Source organism: Pseudonaja textilis, chromosome 3 (genome assembly GCF_049901715.1).
Source record: "Pseudonaja textilis isolate UNSWEBS1 chromosome 3, rPseTex1.2, whole genome shotgun sequence".
Lineage (NCBI taxonomy): Eukaryota > Metazoa > Chordata > Lepidosauria > Squamata > Elapidae > Pseudonaja > Pseudonaja textilis.
The window spans coordinates 116,118,170-116,145,006 of NC_141992.1; the positions used below are offsets into that span (position 1 = coordinate 116,118,170).

General features: G+C 40.2%; 1 protein-coding gene across 2 annotated transcripts in view; it reads right to left on the bottom strand.

Moving 5' to 3' along the window:
- Positions 1 to 26,837, bottom strand: part of TMEFF1 (transmembrane protein with EGF like and two follistatin like domains 1) — a 132,023-nt gene that overhangs the window by 51,061 nt on the left and 54,125 nt on the right. For both annotated transcript variants that reach the window (XM_026700907.2, XM_087930687.1), the window contains 2 exons: positions 12,611 to 12,720; positions 9,877 to 10,006 (listed from right to left, as the gene is read on the bottom strand). In XM_026700907.2, coding sequence (XP_026556692.1) covers positions 9,877 to 10,006; positions 12,611 to 12,720 — 240 coding nt within the window. The remainder of the gene's footprint in view (positions 1 to 9,876; positions 10,007 to 12,610; positions 12,721 to 26,837) is intronic.

Consider the following 26,837-nt stretch of genomic DNA (forward strand, 5'->3'; position numbering starts at 1 on the left):
AAACTCTTAGTTTACATCATCTTCACCTCAGCTTGAAAATTATGAGTAAAGATGATGAATGAAATCCTCAGGTTCTTCCCCCCTGCTTTATCAGGCTTGTTTTCTTATATCTAAAAACAAATAAGGGAAACCCTTGATCGAATAATAAATTTGATAATTTTTCAAGAATCAAAAGACCCCTGTGGAGGGTTTTTTTTGTTTTTGTTTTGGCTGTTACAGACTAAAAAGGCTACTCCTCTGCAAAAAAGGAGAGCTGTTTTAATTACTCTCAAAAGACTTAATAAATTCATGTTTTGGTCACATAAATTCATGTTTTGGTCAAGATGCAGTAGTAGTCATGCCCCTGGGAATTCTGGGAATCTAATCCTAGCCGATCAGCCTCAGAGATAGCAAGCCTCTAAATACTACTTCCCAGAAAACCACAGCGGAGAAGAGTTATTGATCTGATGTTCTTGTAGGATCCATCAGACCTATTTGTTTAGTCACTGTGGGAGACAGGATGGAAGTAGGTTTAAAGCCATGTGCAAGAAAAAGCAAGGCAACAAATAGAATGCAGAGAAGTCTAGTTACATGGTCACTTTCAGCTTAAGTTATGAATGGGCTGCAGATACCTCGTTGAACTGCTACCAAGTTTAACAACATATTTTATATCAAGCAAAGAACGTTTACCTATCCTGAAGAATCTTCTATATAGGTAGAGCTCAAATGCCTAATAAAATTCAGCTTCCTTCTGTACCATTCACTGAATAGGTTTATTTTTTCCTAAATCAATCTGTCCTCCTTAAAACATAATCATTCTTTATTTTTTTTAAAAAAAATACACTTTTTTCTAAGTTGTCTTCTTTGGATAAAGGTGTTTTTCATCCCCCCCCCCAAATAAATAAATAAATAAATAAATTCTGCAACACTACTGAAATGCTACAGTCCCTCTGCTAAAAATTCTTTGTAGGAAAGACCAGTTCCAGACATTTGCTTTCATAGCTAAATTAAGTACCTATAATTAAACATGATTTGCACCTGTATTTTTAAATGATACTAAATTTGGCTGATTAACCTATGAAACAAGGGTTTTAAATTAAATTTAAATTAAATGTTTTAAATTAGAGAAAGAAGAAAGGAAAGAATCTGCACAGTCAATTCATTTTTTTCCATATGCAAAAAACTTCCATAAGTAGACCTCTTCTTCCAACCTAAAATTTGAATTGCAAATTACAATCAATAAACAAGAGTCCCGTGGTTCACTCTATAGTGGAGACTGGACATTAAAAAATTTGAAATGCTCATGTTGGCACAACATTCTAGGTAGTAGTATCATTGCAAAGGATGCCTGGAAAATATCCAGTGAGGTTTTTTTTCTCCCTGAGGTTAAAAGCAGCATGGATTCAGGATTCCATCAGAAGAGGGAAAGATGAAAACTATTCGCCCTGCAGCTGTTAATAATTTAAACAAATAAACAAGCTGTCAGGACTAGTAAGGCATTGAAGAACATATTGCCTGTGGCATTCAGGCTGGTGCAGGAGCTCATGGAATCCAACATTCACCCATTAAAAAAAAAGCTGTACACCAAAAGCAGGATTCCAGAAAAGACATTTGACAAGGACTCTTCTCCTCAACTGCTCATTTTCTCTGAATTGAAAGAACATCCAGTTCTATGTGCTCCACCTGCCATCTGAAATTACTCATCCCAGATGTAAGTTTACAACCCCAGTGAGACTCGGGCCCAATCTTCTAGCAGCATCATTTCCATCTGCTACCTGTCCTCTTTATATCCCTTCTCTCTCCAATCTACTGCATGCCTGCTGGCAATTAGCCTCCAGTCTCAATGTCAACAGCAAAGTTTCTACCTAATTGCCCAGAGCGGGACTGTTGAAGATAGTCTTAAACTATTGCTTGGCAGGAGACAGAGAGAGGCTTTTTCCTACAAATCCTGGGAAAGTGTTTGCAAAGTTCATTCTGATTGCTTATGGCAGAGTCATTTGTTCCTCCTTAGCAGAAAGCACAAGGCAGCTCCAGTTCGAATATAAAAACAGTGTGGGATGCTTAGAAACATTTCCGACACTGTACAGTTTTAGATCTGAGATAGCTTTTGCAAAGAGCATCTGTAGCATAACAGATATTTTCAAAGCATTTTCTCAGAATCCCTTTTCCAAAATGGATGGAACATATTTTGTGCATTAAAATGTAAAATGTGGTGACACGTTCTCACACATAGCTAAATTTTGTAGCTTGTCTGACTAACAGCTGTTTTCCACTGGTGGAGATAGATCTTTCAGTTCAGCAGTTAACACCAGTATTATACCCAAGTCAGGAACCTGTTACTTAGATCAGCAAGAGACCCTTTGAAAGATTCCCTCATTGCCAAAAGCCTGTGGTGCTTCTCCTGTGTGTTCTCAAGGTTGCAGACTGTTCTTACCATGAAGGTGTGTTTGGTCCCATTTTCTCAATGTTTGGGGAAATGGTCAAAACCCATCTTTTTGTGTGTGTGTGGCTATTTATTAGTTAGCTAGATTGGTTGTAATTGTACTTTTTAAATTTTCCCTTCATTTTAATTGTATTGTTTTATTCTTTTTAACCATGGCATGTTGTGTGGGTGTGTGTACACATACACACACATACACACATTCTCAATAGCAATTTGCAAATGAAAGCCAATGACTCCTGGCCAAACATGCCTCTAATAACAATATTGAAAAGCAAAAATGTATGCCTATATGAATATATATATTATAGGCTTTTAGATATAGTTCAATGTGTCAGTTGTCATCTTTAAAGCCCTCTAGGGGCCAAGTTACCTACTAGACTACCTATTCCCTGAAGGTTTCTGCCTACTCAGACTGTGCTCTGGATCCTCTTGATGAAGCTATGTCGCCTGATGGGCTCTAGGAAGCCCAATTTCTCTGTTATGGTGCCATCATCCCCTGGGGATACAGACGGCCTTGTTAAACTGGCCTTTTAGAACACCTGGCTTTTAAAAGACTAGGACCAGGATATTAATGGAGCTCTGATATGTTTCCCTCTGTGTGTAATATGTTTGCACTGATATCTTTATAATGGTCTCAACCAAGGGTGGGATTCAAATTTTTTAACAACCGGTTCTGCGGCTGTTGCTAGGTGAGCATGGCTAGATGGACATGGCCATGTGACTGGGTGGGCATGGCTTCTTCTTCTTCTTCTTTTTTTTTTTTGCAGCACCCCCTGCCCAGTTTTTTTTTTGCCTCCTGGGTCCCAGGGAAGTCTCCTGAGCGGGGAATGAAGAGGGCTCCACAGCACACACCCCCATGCTCCGTTTTTGGGCCTCCTGGGCCTCAGGGAAGCCTCTTAGGTGAAGTAGTAAGACAGCGAGGGGGATCCTGGCACAGCTGGTCGCCAGGAGAGGGGAAAAAAAGAAATACCTTAGGGAGTGACTGGGCGGGGGAGAATGCAGTCAGCGATGTCGGGCATGTACGCGATGTTGCACATGCACGATAAGGACTGACTGGGCGGGGAGGGCCGGGACCAGCCAGGGGCACAATTTGCCAGTTCTCCAAACTGCGCAAAATCATTACAACTGGTTCTATAGAACCAGTCCGAACCAGTAGAATCCCAACCCTGGTCTCAATTTTGATTTTGATTTTTCCCCCCAGATTTATTTTGATAATTGTATTGTATTTTTAATCTTTGCTTGTTACACAGAATAGCACTGGTTACATAGCTGCCATATGCATTTGTTTAATAAAGAAGTAAAAAATAGTATTCCATTTCATTCAGTAAGTTTAGCTCCTGCTTCTGGTTTAGCCTTAATGTCTTAGGTATGGAATTGAACAGCAAAAGGAGGGTAGGTTAAAATCTTCCTCTTAGTAGTCACCTAGCAATTCTTAATTACCCATAATAAAAAATAAAACCAATGCTGCCACTGCCCCTCCCACCTCACTCCCCAATAATGTTGTCATCATTGCATTTTGAAGTTTAAGTGCATGTTACAAAATTTATATGCTCTAAGTCCATAATAAGAGTTAATTACTTCAAAATGTGGGGTACTGATTTGAAGTTAAGTGTGGTCTTGGCCTTTTCTTTGGTAAAAAACAAACAAGAGAACCAAATGCATATCTGTTATTCAATTAAAAAGTTTACTTTTAATTATAGAAATAAATAATAGTTGGGTTTTTCCCAGTTGAACTGTTATAATAAGAAAACCAGAAGACTGCACTTTCTTATGAACACAACTTTCTGACAGAGGAAATTCAGTTCCATTATAAAAGCCAGCTTTAGCAGAAATCAATCCAGGGAACAATTATTTGGGTTATTGTAGGCAAGTTGAAAAATGCACAGCATTGAAAGAAATAGAAAGGCTTTACTTCTTTTATATCTAATTAGTTGGCATCCTGTTGCAAGGTCTGTTTGAACTCAGAATGTGAAAACATTGTAAGACATAACTTCTACAATTAAATGTGGAATTACTAGTGTTGTTAAGTAATGAAATTGTTTAGGAAATTACTGGAACTTAGTAAGAAAAAAGGGGGGTATTTTAGCTAAAGGTATTATAATACTTGTATTGTAATATAGAAACAAGTGGGAAGCATCCATGCACCTTAAGTATACTGTAATAAAATGACCAGGAGCAAATCACAGATTCACACAATAGGATCACAAGCTCCCTCTGCTGACACAAATTTCTTACCATCAGCAAGAGTTAATTGTAATTGTTCTATACCGTAAAGTTACTACATAAGATCCCCAGCTTATTTAGGATTTCAAAATAAGATTTGAGTCTGAAAAGTTGGAGTACAGGTAATCCTCACTTAGGATTGTTCATACTTTGTGACTACTGGAAGTTACAGCAGACCTCTTCAGAGCTACTTACAGTCTAGTTCTAAAGTACTGACAACTATGCCTCCTCCATGGTCATGTGATCACATATTGTGCACTTGGCAACCATTTCGCAGTTATGGCATTCGTAGTTTCCTGCAGTCACATCACTACAACTTTTGTCATTTTTTTTTGTCAGTTTTCAGTTTACTTCTAGTTTGCAGGAAAAAAAACACCCATTGAAGAAAATGGGTTCCATGTTCACTTAACAACAGCAGATTTGCTTAATGACTGCAACCAAAAAGATTGTGGTGACCTGCTTAATGACTGCCACCACTTACGACTGTAATTCTGGACTCACTTAAGATCATAAGTCAAGGACTACCTGTATACATTTTCCACAATAATGGGATGTATCCAAGTCACATTTGTATTTTAAAACCTTTCTATTTTTGTTTTCAAATGCTTTGTGGAACCAAACCATAATTTTAATTTTACCTTCCTAATCTCCTAGAAAAAAACTTTTGATCAAGAATGGAAAAGTAACTCATAACAATTTGACCAGCAAGTTGTAGTCGAAACCATTCATTTGCCATTTTAGATGGTTTTACTACAACTTCAAACTATCAAAAATATGCTAGGTTTTAAGATGGGTTATGCAGGTTCTGTTATCTTGAGGGCATAGCAGCTTTGCATGGCATGTTCCTCAGTGCTACACTATAAAAATGAACAAAAACAAAGCCTATTCAGGGTGGATGTTGAAAATTTATAAAGAGAGAAATGATTGTCTTACATATCCACTTGTTATTTCCCCTCACATTTCCATTTTCCCCCCAAGAGCCAATTTTTTGTCTATCTATGCTGGGACCATAGAACTAGCAACCATCAACCAAGTCATATTTTTTAACTTTAAGGTATCATGGAATATTTAGTTATTTTTGGTTATATCATGCATTTCCCTTTTTTAGAATTTCTGTCATAGCTAAACCTTTGCAAAATTTCCATGTTTTCCTATAAGCACAAGAATATAAAAAAAGTTCCCAAGAGCATTATTAAAATCTCATAACTCACATCTACTTGAGGCAATGGAGCAACTTTCAACCAGAAGTCACAGGTACTAATGAATTTTGCTTTAACAGTAAAAGTGTTGTGATAATAAAATATTCTAAATGTTGTGAACTCATAAGGTAATTACAATAATAGTTAAATAAAGTAAATAACAAGAACAATAAAACTATCTCTCTTAACATCTTAGGAAAAATATTGCCTGCATGAACACAACTATCAAACAAGAAAACAGTGCTAAACAACATTTTAAATACTTTTCATTCATCACCTTTTATAGTGGGATGTTCTAACTAATTCTGTCTATATTCTTGAGATCAAACAAACCTTGCCTGAATCTGTCTATGCATCGGAAATAGGGAGCAATGAAAATTAGTTGCATGCCACCGTAAGGTAATCTGTTAAGTGAACATACCTATTGACAATAATTGAATATTCATATAGTGTATGGAAAGCCACCTAATTTTACTGCCTTTGATTAGTAAGAAATGGTTTGCAATCTTGGTTGTCATTTGGATTTGGAAAGTTGCATGCTTTTGAGCTTGCTTTTTGCTTCTTCTGTAGAAGACACTGTAATTCTCAATAATTCTCAGTAATAAGTATTTTAAATATTCAGCTTAGACACACATAGCAATTACAGCAGAAATTGATAATATGCACTGACACAATGGCATTCACAATAACCCTTAATTTCCATGAACTACTGAAAAATTTAAAAACAAATTAACTAAAAAAAGGTCAAATCTCACAAAATTAACAGTGCACATTGAGACTTCATTGTTCATATATAAGGTTCATAAAATCCCTATGTTTTCAATTTGAAGATCTTATAAGATACCAGCCAATTGTAGGTATTACAAAGGATTATAATTTTTGATGCCTATGACTTCAGGCAGGCTTGTGTAATGGTTTTCATCCTCTCCAAAGAATGCTAAGCCAAGTTATAATATCAGGGAAGGAAAGAAGAGAGACTGTCTAACGTTTTGAAGAATATCATCTATAAAATATCCTTTCAGTCTCTCAGCCAATGCAGCCCATTAGATGGCACCCAGCTGAACAAAATCTGGCTGAAACTTCTACACAGTCAATAAAGAGCTACAATGAACTGTGAGCATGATTTTACTCTCCCTTTAGGCAATTATATTATTTGAATTTAATCCATTCTATTTTATCATCCAAAGTGCAAATGAACCAAACAAAGCAGCTTAACAAACAGTACTCAACTTTGCCAGAGAAAGAAAAGGAAAGAAAAATAAAGACTTGTATTCAAATAGCATACATTAATGATACTCGTGGGAGGATATCAGAGACTGTGTGCCTAGTTGGTTCATCCCATTAGTATATGGATGCCAGCCAATTAGTGTATTTCCTATTCAAAAATTAAAATAATAATTTAAAGTAGTTTTGGAAATAGAAAGGCCGGTAGACACCCATTTCCTCTCTGCTTCAATTACAACTCACCAGATTTCAGTCTTCGTTCTACCCAATTAAATAGCTTGATTTATTTTGCCCTAATCCACTGTGGGAAGGGACAGCAATGTTTTTATTATATTCTATAATATAAGAGACTCTTCATAATATTTATTGAGATCAATTAAAATGCATTTTTATCATGATAAGTACATTTGAAAGCCTATTGATTTATTCTCATCTCAAAAGGTGCTCAAATTAATAATACATTGACTATAATTTATTTTACAAGAAGATGAAAGCGGTATGAAAAATAGATAGGAAAATATTTTATTTTATTTTGTAATCAAAGATAGTGATAGTTCAACAAAAAATACAAATAAAGCCAAGTTTTAACTTTAATCAGACCTTCTCTCTTTAGGCCAACAAAGTTACAAACATATAGCAAAAAGAATACTCAAAGTCATCTTGCAACCATGCATAAATTAAATACTGAATATAGCTAACACTAAAACCTATAACAATTTAAAAGGATTTAACATTGCTAAATATTTACACAAATAATACATATTTCAATGAAATGTCATAATTTCTGCAATAACAATTGATCAGTAAACTTAAATGCAATAAAATAATTAAAATAATTGAAAATGACTTTGACTAATATTTTATACATACAAATTCCTCTAGATCAGGAGTGTCAAACTCTTTTTATTGAGGGCCACATCAGATTTGTTTGACTTTGGGGGGCCAAGGTGGGCATGGCCAGGGTGGGCATGGCGAGCTTTACGTCACTCATGTCGGGAGCGCCTGGGGTGGCCTGAGCACTCTGCCAGTGAAAATGGGCTCCCGAGCTCCATATTCGGCTCTGATAGCTTCCTGCAACCCTTTACCAGTGAAAACAGAGTTCAGGAGAGCCGCCTGTAGCCCTCCCAAACTCTGTTTTTGGCTGCGTCAGCTACCTGCAAACCTCTGCCTGCAAACCTCTGCCAATGAAAACGGATTTTCAGAGGGCCACCCGGGGCCCTCCCAAGCTCTGTTTTCACTGGCAGAGGCACCGTGGGCTAGTCCTTTGTTGTTTCCAGGGCAGCCACGTGGGCCAGATCTAAGCATCCAATGGGCCAGATTCAGCCCGTGAGCCTTGAGTTTGACACCCCTGCTCTAGATTAATCTCCAGTCAGATCAATAAATGAAACATATTTAACTATCTCTCTCCTCTCTCTTTATGTTTTTTCTCTATAAATAATTTCATAATGAAGATTTTTTTAATATACATATTTTGCATGACTAGAAGTATTGCTTACTATATCGTCAAAACCGACTACTTTCATATACAAGGAATATCTAACATCCTGAACATATACACACTCCTCCAAAAATCATCGGTTAGCATATTAACTTTTACAATTAATTTACGGTTAACTTTTACAGATAGCACACATATAAAAAGTACCACTGTAATTAAAATATTGAGACAGCAAACAAGATCAAAAATATGAATAAAATTAGCTATACTTTGCATTAAATTTAATGCATGTCTATTAATATTCCAAGCACCACTTCTGCATAAAATTAAAATGTTTTGTTCAGTTTTCTCTTATTCCATAACTTAGATTATGATTGTTTTAGAAATTTTAACAATCAAATGTGAAATAGCTGTAAGTTAATAATGGGACCTTTGCCACTTTTCTATAAGAGAACAGCAATCAAATCCTTGCTGCTCTTTCCAAAGCATTTCAGAGTAAAAAGTTGTATATATCAGAGCAGGGGTCGCCAACCTTTTGGACCTCAGGGACCACCAAACTCATAATTTTAAATCCCATAGACCACTAATAAATTTTGACTGATGGTGGCTTGCTGATGTTGGTGGGAAAGTCGGTCCCATATTCCAGAGCTGCAGTAGTTACAGGACTGGCCCTTTGGTCATCCCGGAGCAGCTGCTCCTCCACCCGGGTGCACCGGCCTGCCATGGACTGGAGGAGCTGCTCCAGGATGACCAAAGGGCAAGTCTTGTGACTACTACAGCTCTGGAATATGGGACCGACTTTCTCACCAATGTCATCAAGCCATGGGAAAGTCGGTCCCATATTCCGGTAGAGATTTCCCTCCCCCACCATTGGTCTTACCTTCCAGTTCCAGCTCACATGGCTCTACTCAAGGTAAGGTTTGCGCTTGGCAGAAGGGTGGGGGACAGCAGGTGGGCGGGTCATGTGGGCAACGCAGGCTTGTGTTCCCGTGTAGTCTGGATTAATTGCTTTGGGGGGGGAGTGCTTGGGGGAACCACCAACATTTTCTCGTGGACTACCAGTGGTCCCCGGCCCACCGGTTGGTGACCACTGTATTAGAATACATACCAGTATTTTCGATATCTAAATTGCAAAATCTTTAAGCCTCTAAAATTTTAACTGATGAGACCTCAAAAATAGAAGAAAAACCCACTGCATATTTTCTTCCAAACTCATTTTGGCCAAACTGAAGCAGGTTTCATTGCTCCAACCACTGGAACAGTATAGCTAAATCCAAAACTTTCAGATACTGACATAGGCAACTAAAAGAGAGAGGCATAAGGCAGGCAACTAATGAAATTTACATTATGACATCATGATACAAACTCACCTGAGTAACATGACCCTCTGGCAACCACTGTTATATCTTTTTGATGCTTGCAAGCAGCTCTTCTAAGAAAGCATTCATTTTGATAGGTGTCTCCATTTGAACCACAAACAGGAATATAATTTGTATGACACTGGAAAGAGAGAAGGTGTGGAAGAAGGAAGGAAGGAAGGAAGGAAATTTATGTTAATCCATGCATACATACAAACTAAAATAATTCTGCAGCAGACATTCACAAGACTTAAAATGTTTACTTGAAAAGAAAACAATACTGAATTTAAGCACCCCAAAAGATGAGCTAAGATCAGGACAGGGAGGGTAAAGGAGAGAGGTAATTAGAATTAATTACTAATAAAATTATTAGCCTATAAAATAAGATACATTTACAAAATTATTTGATTGGCCTATACCAAGCATTTTTCGTCATCCACTCAAATCGTTTATATGTGCAAGTTTACAAAACACACACACATTCATTCCCTTTCATCCTTCCAACAGAAACAGCCAAAAATAATAAAATTGATCCGCTTTTTTTTAAAAAGGAGAGATATTTGCACTAAGTAGATATGTGTAAGAAAGAAAATGAATTGAGGCCAAAGTAAGTGATAATTGAATAGCACAGAAGAAAGAAGCATTACCAAAAAAGTTAAATTCACCAGGCAAGCAGCTTCTCTCAAACAAGACCTAATTTTAAAAGATTTCCATGCTTTTCAGCAGGAAATCTTCAGCCTGTTCCTTCTGTTCTAATATGGGAATGAGAGTAGTATTTGAATAACACACACACAGCACACAGATACTCTGTACAGTAAATGTAGGTTTTTTACTTTCAGTAAAGGTTTAAGCAAAGTTCAAAATAAGCAGTCCAAAGTCATTCACAGGTAAAATCAGTCAGTTTTCAATCAGGGATAATTCCAGTATCAAAAACAGTTCAATATCAGACTTACATCAAATCCAAAAAATATCAGTCAATTAGTAGGAACGGCAAAACTCTCCAACAGAAGGAAACAGAGACTCACTGAGATTTCTAAGACTAAGACAACCCAGGTTTCTGGCTCCATCTTATGGCCGTTTGAGAAACCATACCCAAATACAATTTTTTGTATTTTCTTAAAGACATAGTACTAAAATGTCTATCTTGGTTTATATATTTCCAACCCAAATACCTGTTAGGTGACTTACATTCCTAACAGACACATTTTAAAGAGTTAGGATCTAGAGCAATCTGCAATGTAAAGGATGATATGTAAATAAATCAATTTATATGTACTAATCTGAAGAGACAAGGTAAAGGGACCAATCTACAAATCAAAATGGAGGTCAATATTTAAAGATTCAAATTACATACAGGTCTATAAAATTATGCAACAACATTCCCACAACGTATTGTAATCACAGGTATTTCTCGCTCAGGGGTAGGATTCAAATTTTCTAACAACCAGTTCTGTAGGCATGGCTAGGTAGGTGTGGCCAGGTGGGCATGGCCATGTGACTGGGTGGGTGTGGCTGCTTCTTTTTTTTTTTTGCAGCCCCCCCCCCCCGTTTTTTTGCATCCTGGGCCTCAGGGAAGCCTCCTGGGGGGGGGTGTTTTTGCTCCCAGAAGTTTCCTTTGGGCCCAGGAAGGCAAAAAAAAAAAACGGAACTCAGGGGGTGCACAGCACCCCACTATGCTCTGTTTTGGGGCCTCCTGGACCTCAGAGAAGCCTCCTTGGGGGGGAGACATTTTTGCTCCCAGGTTTCCCTGGGGCCCAGGAAGGCAAAAAACAGCATAGGGGGAGAACCCCCCCCACACCCCTTTTTGCCTCCTGGGCCTCAGGGAAGCCAGTAAGCAGTAAGGCAGCAAGGGGGATCCCGGCACAGCTGATCATTGGAACAGCTGATCATTGAAAGGAGGAAAAAAATACCTAAAGGAGTTACTGGGTGGGGTAGAATGCAGTCAGTGATGTTGGGCATGTGTGTGATATCGCACATGTGCAATAAGGACTGAATGGGGAGAGAAGGGGAGGGCGGAGATGGGTGGGACCAGCCAGGGGCACTATTTGCCGGTTCTCTGAACTGCTCAGAATCATAACAACCAGTTCTACAGAACCAGTCCGAACCAGTAGAATCCCACCCAGTTCTCACTTAATGTTCGTCCAGCGACCATTTGAAATCACAAAGGTGCTGAATGGTCATGCCCCATGTTCTGCATAATTACAAATAGGATTGTTAACAACCACAACTAGGATTGGGGTCACTGGGTGAAGCGATCATGTATCATCTCTCTTAATGACCACTTTGCTCAATGACCAGATTCCAGGCTCAATTGTGGTTGTAAATCAAGGACTATTTGTAGTATAATCACAATAAGAAAGAATATTGTTTTTCTTCGCTTTAAGTTTATATTAAGCTTCTAAAAATATATTATTTCTAATTTTTATTGTGCAAAAATTAATTAAGACAATAAAAGTATACATTCCATATTAAAATGTGTAAAGTTCACATTTAATCATAATAATAAAAAATGATAAAAGGCCTAACAAATTCAGTTGCAAACAAAATAACTCCAAAAACTTTGACCATAATGCTTGAAAGTCTTTCTCCTTATCTCTTTGTCAACAAAATAAATGGACCCGAATTGAGTTCTAAACAATATGCTATACCACATTATGTATTTCCAAGAATCAAATTGTCAGTGACATATTTATAATTATCTCATCAGTTCAGTTTATGTCCATTCATAAATATGAAAAATCCTTACCTGTAATTGGCATACACATTTCCAACTCTCTCCCTCTTCCTTGCAAACACCCCCATATTTACATGATGATTCATCACATACTTTCTCATCCAATTCTTTAACATTTAACTCTGAAAAATAAAAGATTAAACATCTGTTATATTGTGTGTTTTCAGAAATGTGAACTAATTTTGCTGTACTGATTAAGGAGAAATACATGTAACAGAAATATATATAATGAAGCACGGAAATATTTTTTTAAAAAAAACTTTAATAAAAAGCACTCAGGAAGTTGCAATTTTGATCAATAGAGTCTGTTGAGTAGTTATAGTGCTAAAAACTACCTCCCTGCTTTCCACTTTACTATTCATAATCAATAGATCATAACTTGCTTTTATTCAGACTTACCAGAGGTAAACCTTGGAGAGGAGTTGGCAATTTAGAGAGGATTTAATTCTGAGCAGGAAAAACACAGAGCAAAGATGCTAGGAAAGATATTAACTATCCCTTTTCTCTATCTATTTATGAAGCTCAGAGTCAAAGCTGCCTTCTTTGCCCTTTAGAAAATAATTTCTGATCATATGTACCCCAACCCTTCCCAGACTGCCAGTTCTCAGCAAGATGCCTCAGCTGGTGGCGTTCTTGGAACATGACAAGTGTGAAGTAACAAGACGAACTAGATGATTGTTCAAATAGTAAGGCTGTCGGAAGGAAAATACTACCAGCAATTGCCACCCATACACTTCTCTGAGTCTACAAGCAAGATTATAGTTTTTCCATTTCGAGGAGGAGTTGGGAAGAAACCTAAAGTGAATGTCAATAAGCTGCTAGCTATTGCAGTAAATGAGAACCGGAGAGGTATCTTGCAGCAGCTTACGTCAACTTGACATAACTTGTTAAGATCTGTGATTTATGTCCAATATATGTATAATACAATATTAAAGATGACATGCAGTTGCCAATATACTTCCTTTTCCCTATTAAACCATGAACCACAAAACTCTGGGATTCCTCAGAGAAAGATCAGTACTAATGAATGAGCCTCATCGAAGGCTATTTATCACTGCCTAGCTCCCACCCACCCACTCTCAATTCAATTGCAATAGGGTGTTCCACTGATCATGTACTCAGTGGATACCCCCATGGGAACTGAAATGTATTTCCTCCTGAGCTGAAGGCAGCTGAATGCTAGACAATGTCTTATGTGTGGGAAAAGGTTGGTCAAATATTAGTCAAGAACCATTTTCTCTGGCATCTATTTTTCTGTGGGGTTTTTTTAAAAAAAATGTGGTATGAAAGACCATTCTGTCATGAAAATAAATCCTCTTACCTATCCGAATGAATTTACTACCTCAGCAATATCTAAACCACTGTATGCATTTTAAAACATTCTGCAATGCATACTGAAAATATTCCTTGAAGGTAGACAGCTCAAAGCTGTGATCTTTACAAAGGCTTTTATTTGCAAGTACTTGTAACATATATGCATTTATTTGGTACCCTTAAAGTTAGCGGCTCATAGGATTATATTTTAAGTTACTGTCAGAATGAATGTAACTGAAAATGTATACTGGACTTATAGGTGCATGCATTTTTCATCATCTGTATGCCGCTCTATCTTCCTTCCACTTGATCTTGAAATATAATTGCAAGAGTCTGATAATGTTCCCTGTGGTCTTCTGGGTCTTCCTAATTCTAGAGTAGCAGCACTACAGATATCTCCTATGAAGCATTACTGCTGGAGACAGCTGGAATGGCTGTATGTCTAGTGAATTGGCTTTGGAGCAGGCTACTTCCAAAGTCTCCTAAGCTAATTTGAAATAAACTTCAATTTACCTAGAGATTATCGTTCGGTGGAATGTTGTGGCCAACATGGAATTATCAAAAAGATACTAGGAACCTGCCAAAACTCAGGTAGATCACAATAGCCCTCCAAGTGTCTCGGTCCAGTGGGAAACTAAATTGACTCTATGAATTAAGATTTGGGTTGGGAACAATATGATGGTATCCAGGTAGATAATTTTTTGATCTCCGCGCATCTTTCCCTTCTTGTAGTAGAGTGATATATTTTCTGTCCACACTCATCAGCTTCTCACAATCTTATCTTCTTTGTTTCTCATATACTCTTTCATCCAGTTACACATCCTGATGTTCATCTGTCTTTTCTATCTTGACTTCTAATTTTTCCTTTCCTACTTGTCCTCTGATTTTGCTCTCCAAAGGGGTATCTAGTTATACCCATTATCTCAGTGGTGGGATTCAAAAACTTTTACTACCAGTTCTGTGGGCGTGGCTTTGTGGGCGTGGCCATGTGACTGGGTAGGCGTGGCTTTTTTTGCAGCCCCCCACCCATTTTTGGGAGCTTCCTAGCCTCAGAGAAGCCTCGGGGGGGGGCGTTTTTGCTCCCCTAAGGCTCCTCTGGGGCTCTGGAAGAAAAGGAACAGAGCATGGGAGAGGCATACAGCACACCTCCAAGCTCCATTTGGGAGCTTCCTAACCTCTGAGAAGCCTCTGGGGGGGGTGCTTTTGCTCCCCTAAGGCTCCTCTGGGGCTCTGGAAGGCAAAAAATGGAGGGGGGGCTGAGCTCCTCCCTCCATTTTTTGCCTTCCTGGGCCTCAGCAAGGGAAATCCTGGCACAGCTGATCTTATCTACAGCTGATTGCCAGGAGGGGGAAAAAAGACAGAAATACCTTCGGCGAATGTCAGGCAGGTGGGCGGGGTGAGCGAGCATCGGGCAGAAGGGTGACCAGGTGAGGGGCATGGCCAGCCAGAACTTACTACCAGTTTGGTGACCCATGCCAAATTCTTGCTACCGGTTTGCCCGATCCGGTGCGAACCAGCTGAATTATCTATCACACTTCATTTCCCTTCACCTCCTATTCTCATCTGTTTAAATTGTCTGTTCCTCTCAATCCTCCATTAACTTATAGCTCATCTCAACCAACAAGGATAAGCCTGCATACATATTGCTGCTCTGTAAAGTCAGACCTGAATAACTGCTTGCTAATGAGAGTCCAAGTATCTGTGAAGATGCTCCTTTGCATATTTAGGGACCACATTTGAAAATGTGGAAAAAGAAATGTGATAAAAAACTCATTTAGTAAGAGCCAACAACGGGAAATTGTGAATTTTTCAAAAGATGGCAGACATCTTGCAGACAACGAGTCACAGGTCTTTTCCATCGAAACAAGCCAAGAACAAGCACCCCAAAGTCACAGAGAGTTAAGAAGCAGAATTACACATTCTTACATCTAGGTTGAATCATGGCAACTGAACCAAAATTTGTTACACTGAGAGGTTTTTCTTCCCATCCAGGAAGTCAAAATAAAAAATTAGTTAGACAGAAAGTTAGAGAGTCGTTGGAATGTACCAACTCTTATCATACCAACTTCTCCCAAAATGTATTGCAATATGTCAATGAAGTCATATTGATTTATTGGGTACCTTTTGTTATCCTCAATCTGGATGATTGAGCCTTCGTTGACATATTCTTCCATCTACTCTTTTTTTACTCAAGACAGAAATTCACCAGCAACAAATCTGGTTTGAGAAATCTAGATTGGTTTGTTGTATGATCTATTTGTTTTAATGCCTATCCATGGTATTCTTGTAAGTCTTTTCTTAAGAAAATCTGTATTATTGCCTGCATATTCTCATCTTTGTAGGGGTACCTTTTGTATGGAATCCTTATTATAATGCCAACAGTTTTCCTGTGAGTTCAAGTCCTGCCTTAGGTGTGAAAAACTGGCTGGGTGACTTTGGGCCAGTTACTCTCTCTCAACCCAACCCACCTCAAGGCATTTTTGTTATAGGGAAAACAGGAGGAGAAAGGTGTTGGATATATGTGCCACCTTGTTATTTGTTTAAAAAAGACTAAAGGCAGGAAATGAATGAATGAATAAGCAAGCAAGCAAGCAATAAGAACTTAGCCAAAGCAACAAGGGTTGCACTTTTGGAAGACTGAAAGGCTATGCTATGAACACTGCATCCTGGAGAAGGATTTTATACAATATTTTATTTGTATATAAATAAATGATTATGATATAATTTATTCAAGCTCAATTCCCCATCCTCCACAAGAAGAAAACGTTCCTAAAACTGGATCAGGCTAGAGTTGTGAGCCCAGGCTTAAGCAGATGAGTAGGACCTAGGAGTCAAATAGGTATAGGGTTTAGATGAGTAAGAGAGAAGCCAGCAGTTCCCAGTACAGACACAGCCCTGATGTAAATATGTAACTGCTTGGCTTCAGGGCCACCAAATGAAGTGTGAAGTACCCATTAATTCAAAAGAGCAGGAGGAAAAAACTTTAAACCCTTCAGGGGAAAAACAGTATTTTATATCTTTGCATTAGCAGCATCTGAAATAAAGACTGCAACCTAGACAAGCTATATTTGAGAATTTTCATCAGTGGAACTGAGCTAAGCTGTTATCTGTCAAAAGATCTATGATTTATTCCTGAGCCATGACAGCAAGCTGAGCAGAAATACTCTGCTGGTAGTATTTGACTCACAAGCTGCCAGTTGCCCATCTGTGTCTTAGGACATATTGGCCCAAACGGACAAAAACTTATTCAGATTTTCCTCATTCCCATCTAAACTTGGAATTATCCTCTCAGGAGAAAATGATCTCTCACAAATTACAATCCCAGAATTCTTTGGATGAAATTGCAACAACCAAAATACTTAAGCTAGTAATAAACAAAGTTTTCAATTGTTTCTTAATTTAGATTTTAAAACATTCAATATAATCCCCAAGTTATTTTTGAGAGAAGAAATAAATGGATATACCAATAGAGTGCCTGATCAATCTATTACTTTGTATATCATCATCTGCTTTTGCTACTGAAGTCAACTATTATGTTTTTGGGCTGCACGTCAACAGAGAATTTCCATTGCTTGAATCACCTTGTCAGATTATTTACTCTGGCTTTCTGTATACCCAGCCAAATTAATTCTTGCTAAATGAGAACTAAAAGAGAAATTGATAGAGAAGACAAAGATTAGCTTAACTAATCTAGAGAAAACTATTTCTCTTTTTATTATTGCATCCAATAATCAAGATTCCTAGTAGTACGGATAACTGTTAAGAGAAAGGATTGATTTTTCAAAGAAAACATCAAGGGGGAAAATAATATTAGTGGGAAAATTTGATTTTGGGGATGATTCCCCCCCCAACCACTTTAAGTAATCTCATAAAAAAACAAATGAAAATATATAGTGTGCTGAAAAACATTTCTCTAATTCTGTGGATGGAGAGGGAATTTATGCAGGAGAGAACCAAAGGCAAAAGGATGTGATTTATTTCCTTCCTTCTCTTCCAACATAATGGTAACTTCTTTGTAAATCCAGGTAAGGGAAAATTTGTAGGAAGAAGTTTCAGGGAAAAAAATAGTGATGGAAAAATTAAAATGTAAATGCCCATCCTCAAAATGAGTAATATCAGCTCTGCATTTTCTTTTTATTATTCAATAACACATCATAAATAATGTTTATGAGTCTAGGCCATCATCTGATGGACAGCTTAGGGTTATACAAGAGTCATGGGTTTTTAAATGTTCTTTGGCCAATCCCAGCCATTGGAAACAGCATTTCCCCAGAGTTCAAGACAGGTAAGGAGAAGCAGAGCTAGTCCTTTGGGAAATGCTCCTTCAAAGGTCTGACACCAGAACTGAATTGAATATTTTTAACGGAATTCTCTGACTCTTTCTCTATGGAAAAGGTCTACTTGGGAAGACTGTTCTGGCTTTCCTGCAGAAAGGGACGGAAGACACAACCTCTTCAGAGCATTCTCCAACCCTCTATCATTAGAAGAGTGATAGTGCTGGAGAACCTAATGTGACTACATTTTGTCATCCATCCATCCATCCATCCATCCATCTATCTGGAAATGTATGTGCATCTCTCAGTCTCTCATACTGGATCAGGCGATATTCCCAAACATGGTGTTGGACTAGAAGATCTCCAAGGTCTCTTCTAACTGTTATTCTGTTATTTAATAATGATGCTTTAACAATAGGAACTTTTATTAGCAACAGTTTTATACCTCATTGCTATATTTCATTGTGAATAAATAGAGATCCTACATTTGTGTGTGTGTGTGTGTGTTTATATGTGTACGTGCTACCAATGAAAGACCTCTGCATTGTTATCAATGAGTTCCAGAGTGAGACAAGCTGTAGAAAGAGGCAGAAAAAGTAAGGAAATGAAGATGGTTTTCCAACATAATGTTGTGTCTGTAGTAATTACAAAGGTATAATCTATCTTTTCTCAGAGAAAATGGGCGTTGGTAGAAGTTACCCTGAACGCCCTTTCTACCTATGCTGCGAGAGAGCCCAGGATGGGTTGACTCCTTCCTATGACGTCATTTAGCTGAGTCTGTACTAAGATATAAAAGCCAGCCCCCGGAAGAGACCCCAGCTTTGGCGAAGATACTTGACAGACTGAAAGGTGTATCTGAAAGCACAAAATGAATACAGAAATATGACTTACCCTCTCCAGAAGAATCAAGGGAGGGGCTGGGCTCTCTCGCAGCATAGATAGAAGGGGAGGGGTGTTCAGGGTAACTTCTACCAATGCCCATTCTCCTCCATGCTGCATCGAGAGCTCAGGATGGGACATACCAAAGCTTGCATGTCCACAGGTGGGTCCTTGTCCGGCTCATCACACCGACTGTTGAACCACTCGTTGAAGCACCCGTCTGCCGAAGGCTGCAGTCGCCGAGGCAAAGACATCCAGACGGTAGTATCTGATGAAAGGAGACGGAGATGTCCACGTGGCCGCACGACAGATCTCCTCCAAGGGTGTTTGGGTTGCCCGGGCAGAGTGCACCGTCAGACCTTGAGGAACCGGAAGGGCCGCAGCTTTGTAGGCCTGCTCAATGCAAGATCTGACCCACCTGCTAATAGTAGGAGAAGAGGCCTTGTGCCCCAAGTGAGAAGGGAAAAGGAAACAAAATGGCTTCAGACTTCCCGAAGGAGGAAGTGCGCTTAATGTATATTCTAAGAGCCCTACCTAAGTCTAGCGAGTGCCACTGCTGCTCTAAGTCATGGTGCGGAAGGGGGCAGAAGCCAGGCAACATAAAGTCCTGGGACCTGTGAAACAGGTGTTAACCCTTGGAATAAATGAGGGGTCAAGACTGAGGACAACCCTATCATCGTGAAAGGAACAAAGGTCCTGTCTGATGGAAAGAGCAGCGAGCTCGGATACCTGCTTAGCTGAAGTGATGGAAAAGGGGAACACTACCTTCAGAGTCAGGAAACGTGGAGACAATGTTCTAAGGGGTTCAAAAGGGGGCTTTGTAAGGGCATAAAGGACCACCTGAAGATCCCAGGAAGGATACCTGTGAACCACCGGAGGGTGCAGGTTGGAAGCCCCTTTCGAAAACCTCCTGACTGAAGGGTGATGGGATAAGGAAGGAAGCGAACCCCATGAAAGAACCGAGGAGAGGGCCTCAACCTGCCTGCGTAAAGGTGTTGGGGGCCAAACCTTTCTCCAGATCATGCTAAAGGAATCTAAGAACCTCTGCCAACTGGGCTAAAGCAGGAGAGAGAGACCCTCCCTAAGGCACCATCGGGAAGGGCCTTCCAGGTAGCATCATAGAGTCGCCTTGTGGGAGGTTTGCGAGATGCCAGGATAGTGATGATGACCCTTTCAGGAAGATCAGCCACCTCTAGCCACTGCCGCTCAAGTGCCACATGGTCAGCTTGAGCCACTGGGGCTCTGGGTGGAGCAGAATCCTCTGATGAAGGGAGATTTGATGGGCTGGGATCCTCCAAGGAGAAGCCACCAACAGGTTGACCAGGTCCGCAAACCGGGGCATCCTTGGCCAATAGGGTGCCAGGAGGAGGAGCTCCGCTTGTTCCTCCAACATCTTCCGAATTACTGCTGGAATGATGGGAGCGGGGAAAGGCATAGAGGAGACCTTTGGGCCATCTGCACCGAAGGGCATTGGTCCCCTCTGCTCCCTGGCAAGGAAACCTGGTGAAGAATCTGGTGACCTGGGCAATTTGAGGAGTGGAGAAGATCCACCTCCGGCGTTCCGAATCTGAGGGAAAGGTCCCTAAATAGAGAAGGAGGAATAGACCATTCTGCCTGGTCGACTAGGCTCCTGCTGAGCCAGTTGGCCTGGGAGTTGTTGATCCTGGAGAAGTGGTCCGCCGAGATCAACAACAGGTTTTGCTCTGCCCATAATCCCAACCGTAGAGCCTCTCCCATGAGGGCTCTGGACCTCGTCCCCCCCGCCGGTTGACATGAGCCATGGCAGCCATGTTGTCTGTAAGTGCTAGAAGGTGAGAGCCTGTCACTGAATGCCTGAAATGCTTGAGAGCTAGAAAAATGGCTCTGAGCTCTAGCCAATTTATGGGAAGGGCCTGCTCTGACCTGGACCAAGGTCCTGAGCTATCTGGACCTGCATATGGGAACCCCAACCCAGGAGGCTGGCATCGGTGGTTATTACTAGACTGTCTGGGACCCTGAAAAGGAATCCCTTCCAGATTAACGGGGAACACCACCAATTGAGAGATCTCCAGATTTGTGGCAGGAGTGGGACCTTGATAGATGAGTGGCTGGTTCCTGCTCGTGGGTAGGGAAGCAGGAACCATTAGAGTGGACAGGAGTGGAAAAATCCGTGACTCTGGAGATATGACAGGGTAATTTGCAGATCCCGATGGGCTGCATGGATGAAGGAGGACAGCATCAAAATGTTGTCCAAGTAGCACTGGATCCTCACTGGAACAGAAAGCAGAGATGCCATCAATGCTGCCAGAACCTTTGCAAAGACCCTTGAAGCCGATGAGAGGCCAAAGGGAAGTGCTTGATACTGGTAATGGGTATTCTGATAACAGAAACAGAAAAACTGGTGATGATGAGGCCAAATGGGGATGTGGAGGTAAGCCTCCATGAGATCAGTGGAAGAGAGGAGATCACTCTCCCAAACGCTCTCTAAAATAGAATGCAGAGTCTGCATTTTAAATAGCCTGTATTTTACAAATTGGTTGAGAAATTTTAGATCCAGGATGGTTCGCTACCCCCCCCCCGAGGCTTTGGGAACGATGAAAAGCGAGAATAAAGCCCATGTCCCCATTGAGAGGGGGGAACAGGTTTCAATAGCTTGGATTTCAAGAAGGAGTTGAATGGCCTGATTCATGAGGTCTTGCCTTGAAATGTCCCGAGAGACAGGACAGATAAAAAAAAATTCTTTTATTTGGGGGGGTGTGTGTGTGTGCATTAGGAAGTCCAATTGTAATCCTGACCTAATAGTGCTGAGCACGCAGGCATCCGCCATTGACTCCTCCCATTTGGAGGCAAAGAAGGCTAGGCGACCTCCGATGGGTGGGGAGAACAAGGGATTACTTAGAGCGACGGCAGGAATGACCCCCACCCTCTCGAAAGGGCTGCTTACCAGTATAAGGAGCTGGGCAATAGTCGGCTGTCTTCCCAGAGGAAGAGAGAATTTTACATTTATCTCTGATTTCGATGAGATAAGGTTCCAGAGCATTGCCAAAAAGCTTATTGCCCGTGAATGGAACTGAAACCAGCTTCCTTTTATGGCGTGACTCCACCTGCCAATTTCTGAGCCATAACAGTCTTCTTGCTGCTACTGAAGATGCCATTGCCCCAGATGCAAATTTGGCGGAATTAAGAGTGGCATCTGCAGTGAATTCCGCCACTGTGATAATCTTATTAAGGCCTTGGTGAGACCGAAGGTCAGATGTAGGCAATCTAATCTGGTGCAGCCACCATATGGATGCCCACGTGAGAGTGCCAGAAAATGGGAATGAGGCCAGAACTGGAATGTCAACAGAAGGCACTGCCAGGGAATTGTCCAGGGCTGCGCTGACATTGTAGAAACGCTTATCCAGAGAAGATGGGCGAGGACCTGCTGAAGGGGAAGTGCACTGTTCCTTGACCATATCCGGGAACAAAGTGGGAGAAGGCAAAACCCCTGCATGCACTACAGGCTTGGAGAAGAATGAGTCTCCCTGGCTAGAGGGAATTCCTTGTGGCTCGGGAGCCACTTCCTCTGGCGACAGCTTGGCAGTGACCAAGACCATGCTGAGTAATGGCCTGAAGAGAGAAGGATTGAAGACCAATGCAGAGGATGTCCGCTCTGGGTGAGAGTCCTCTTCCTCTGAAAGATTTTGGTCAAAGGTCTCGCCCTCTTCACATTCTGAACAAGAGGAGTAACTGTGTTCAGATGGTGAAGCCCTTCCCTCCTCATCAACCTCCTCCCATTCTGGTAGAGAAGAATGGACCCTGAGGTCCTGGGGCCTGTGTAAATCAGGGTGATGAAGCAACTTATAGATTGAGAAGGGAGAAGAGCCTGAACCCTTTCCGGAGGTCGAAGGATTTGCTTGAAGCCTTCAGCCAATCCCTGTCTAATGGCCAAAGAGACAACATCTTGGATATCCCTGGTCTATGCTCAAAGGTAGGGGCAGAAGGCCGAAGGCCCGCTGCTGAGGGAGTGAAGGTGGCTTCAGGCCTAGAGAAGAGGTTTGAGGCCTGGAGGGAGGGGGAGGAGCATAGGGCCCAGAAGCCTGTTGGAAATAAGGCCCAGATCTGCTTAGATCCTGAAGATCATTGTACTGCAAAAGCCTCAGGAGACAGGCTCATAGATAACTTCTCCTCCCCTGGGAGGGCTTGGCTGGGGCCCACAGGTATCACCTGAAACATGCTATAGTTGCATTCCCTTCTGTTGAATAGTTCTGTTGAACTGCCTCTCTAGGACTGCATGCCTGCGCTTTTCTGCCCTCAACTCAGCCTGAGTTGCCTTCTTAGGGGCTAGAGCCTTAGCTCTGATTTTAGCAGCCACCTCCCTCTGGACTGATTGGGTGCGTTGCCTACAACTTTTTCTCTTATTGACTTAAGAGACTGTTCCACGGGGGGGGGGACGGGGGGACGACTCTGCCTGACCCTTATCTTGCTCCATTTAAAGGATAAAGGCTCTTACGATGGAAAGAAACTGTTTGTAATTTTTTTGTATTAAGCCCCTTCGGGTATAAATTGGCACCTGGGCTTACAAAATGGCCTCTCACCTTGTGGTGGAAGGCTTCAATCCAAGATGGCCACTGACTATGGGAAACAGGCTCCGAGATCGAAGAATTTCTCCTTAGGCTATAAAGAGCCCAGAGTGAAGTCAGCAAAGGAAAGGGCAGCCTCTGGCCACACGATCAGCTGGCTGACGCTGGTATCGGTTTGCCGATCGCTTTTTATGACTGCTCAAACCGCAGGCGTGGGGGAGGTCTACAGATGCTGCCCAACTTGCCTGAACAGCGCTCTGGCAACGCTGCTCCCAACCTTGCTTGAAACGAGGAAAAACGGCACTGAAGATGGTTGGTGAGTGTTATCTAACAGAAGCTTTCAGAGACACAGCTACTGACTGAAAGGAGCTGAGTCAAAAGTTGGGGCCTCTTCCGGGGGCTGGCTTTTGTATCTTAGTACAGACTCAGCTAAATGATGTCATAGGAAGGAGTCAACCCATCCTGGGCTCTCGATGCAGCATGGAGGAGAATGTCTTGACACAGGGAAAGGATTGCGAGGAAAAAATTAACCAACTAATCTCCCCTCCTCCCCAAAAATCAATTCCACAATCACTTTGAAATGATATAAAGCAGGCTTGCAAAAAATTCCTCTGAGATTCTCAAAGTGCTGTGCCTCAGTAGTTTCTCTTAAGCAATGGTGCTGTAGTTTCATGCCTAAACTGTTCTTGGGCATACCCGAGGTTGTACCTTGTAGGATAATGGCTACCTAACCTCTACTTGAACGCATGGGGAAACAAAACTTTGATCTTCATCAAGCTAGTTGAACAGTTACAGCAACTCTTCCAAGCTACTGGCTACTGCAGTTTGGTACAGTGCCCAAAAAAGCATTTTCTTGAGAGCAGCAAAGGAGGAGCAAAGCCAGCATGGCCCATTCCATCCACCTAGTTGGGATTGTCTGCTCCCCTGTCAGTTCATTTAGCAGCAGTGGTAGAAATTATGAAATAGCAATGCCACATAATTGTCCATCTGGTATCAGCAAGAGAGAAAGAGGCAGGGCTTCCCTCACAAAATGCAAACCACTTTGGCTCAGCTAGGATTAATTGCCATTTACCTTATCCCTTCTTAGAATTGTCGCCTGAGTTGCCATTTTAATTAGGCATCCAATGCTTTCTTGGCTAAATGTTAAAAATGGAATACTTGGATTTTTCTTATTGTCACGGCTGCTTTCTTTTTACCCTTAGCAGCATTATCCACACAAAACACCAATAGCCTGTTAATAAGTGCATATGTATCTTCATCTTACCTTGTTTAATTGAGAATTCTTTAACCAAAGTATTAGACTTAGCATCTTACCCAGTCTGAAGCACCTGATCTTTGAAATTTAGGAAAAGTAAAATTTAAACATATGATGACCATTGTACATAGGTCATCCTTCACATACAATCACAATTGGGACCAGAATTTCTGTCCTAAGTCACTGAGGTCATAAAGCAAGTCACTTCATCACCAGACAAATTTTACCATCAATTTTACTGTAGATGTTAAACAAATCATGTAGTCATTAAGTGAATCATATAGCCACTGAACAAATCCAGATATAGGAGATGATCAGGCTGAGACTGAGGGAGGAGTCAAATGTGTCATCAGTCTTGCACTCACAAGAGATCTAAGTCTACCACCAATTTGTTTTAACCATTAGCAATACAGATTCTTGTACAGAGCATTAACATATAATCAACCTATATTCATTTATATTGCCTGGACTTCTGATCTCCTGCACTTGATATCAGCTTTCCCAATTGACTTCGCTTTTAAGGGTTGATGGGCACCACGCAATCAGCAAATTTCTTAAATGAAACACCAGGACTGAAAGAAATCCAATGGGAAATTGTAGTTTTAACCTAGGCCTATAGACTCAAATCTGTGGATTAATGAACTAAACCCTTAATTGATTAATCAGTCAAGACAAATTATAAACCAGCAGGGGCAAATTCAAATCAATGGGACCGGCTTCCTGAACTTATTTTGGTTATGTAAGGTGTTTGCAGTAGACCCATATTCATATTAATATACATTATTCTCAGAGCAGTGTTGTTATTGGCCTAGAATATACATTATATCTGTTATATGTATTGTGTAAAGTAGATTTTGTGTCTTTATTTTCTGATTTTAACACTTTATATGAAATATATGTGTGTATTACTTCATCTTGATTCTAACATTTTAATTGTTTCCTAATTATTTCTCTTTGGATTTTAAAACTGTAGTATGCCAATACATCTCAAATTAGCTTGCTTTTTGTTGATTCCACATTTTCTCCCCCTATTATAGCTTGCATTAATTTTCTTCAGTGCAATATCCACAGAGAAAATATCTCAAGCTTATATTCACAAACAGATGGTTTCTTTCCATTTTTAAACTAAAAACGGATAATTACAAAAAAGCTAGTTATTAACAAGATGTCAGAGGAATAATTCAGCATCTTATTCACACATGAAAAAAAAAATCTGCAGCCCAGAAGAAGCTTGATCATTACCGGCCTTATGGATATAACAAAGGCATGAAAAGTTCAAACATGTTTTAACAAAATTCTACAAAATATGTTCTTAGAAATGTTTCAGTTAATGGAGATCAAGCAAGGAGAAAGCATGGAGAGTATTAAAGTTTATCTATCTATCCATCCATCATCATCCATCCATCCCATTTTAGAAAATGATATATTAAAAAATAATAATGCTACTATGTGAAAACCATCACTAAACTTTATATCACAATAACAGATTTCTTTTCTGTAGTGAAAATATTGCATATAATATGCAAAGGTGATGTTGGATCTCAATTGCAAACCTTTTAAAGAGTATTAAGCTCTCTAAAAGTCTGATTCATATACTCTACATGAAAACAATTCTCTTTGTGTAGTTAAGAAAGAACAACCCACACTTCCTGGAATCGTGTTACATATTAACTTACTTGTATTGGGAGGCAGGGCATACAAAGAGGATCTAAAAATGTTAACATATATGTTCCCTAAAAACCTAATTATTATATTTACTGCACAGTACCCATTGGAAGCAGCAGTAGCACTATTTTTAATCACTGTGTGGTATTCCATCTGTGCAGAACAAATTCTCCATGTCCTCTTTAAACATGACCAAAATTATCCAGGTTTCTATGAGTAGCGTGGATTGTAAATCAGGTTCAACTTGCAGTTAGAAACAATGAGTAGATGGAAACCCCATCCAATTAATTTCAATTTATAATTACAATAAG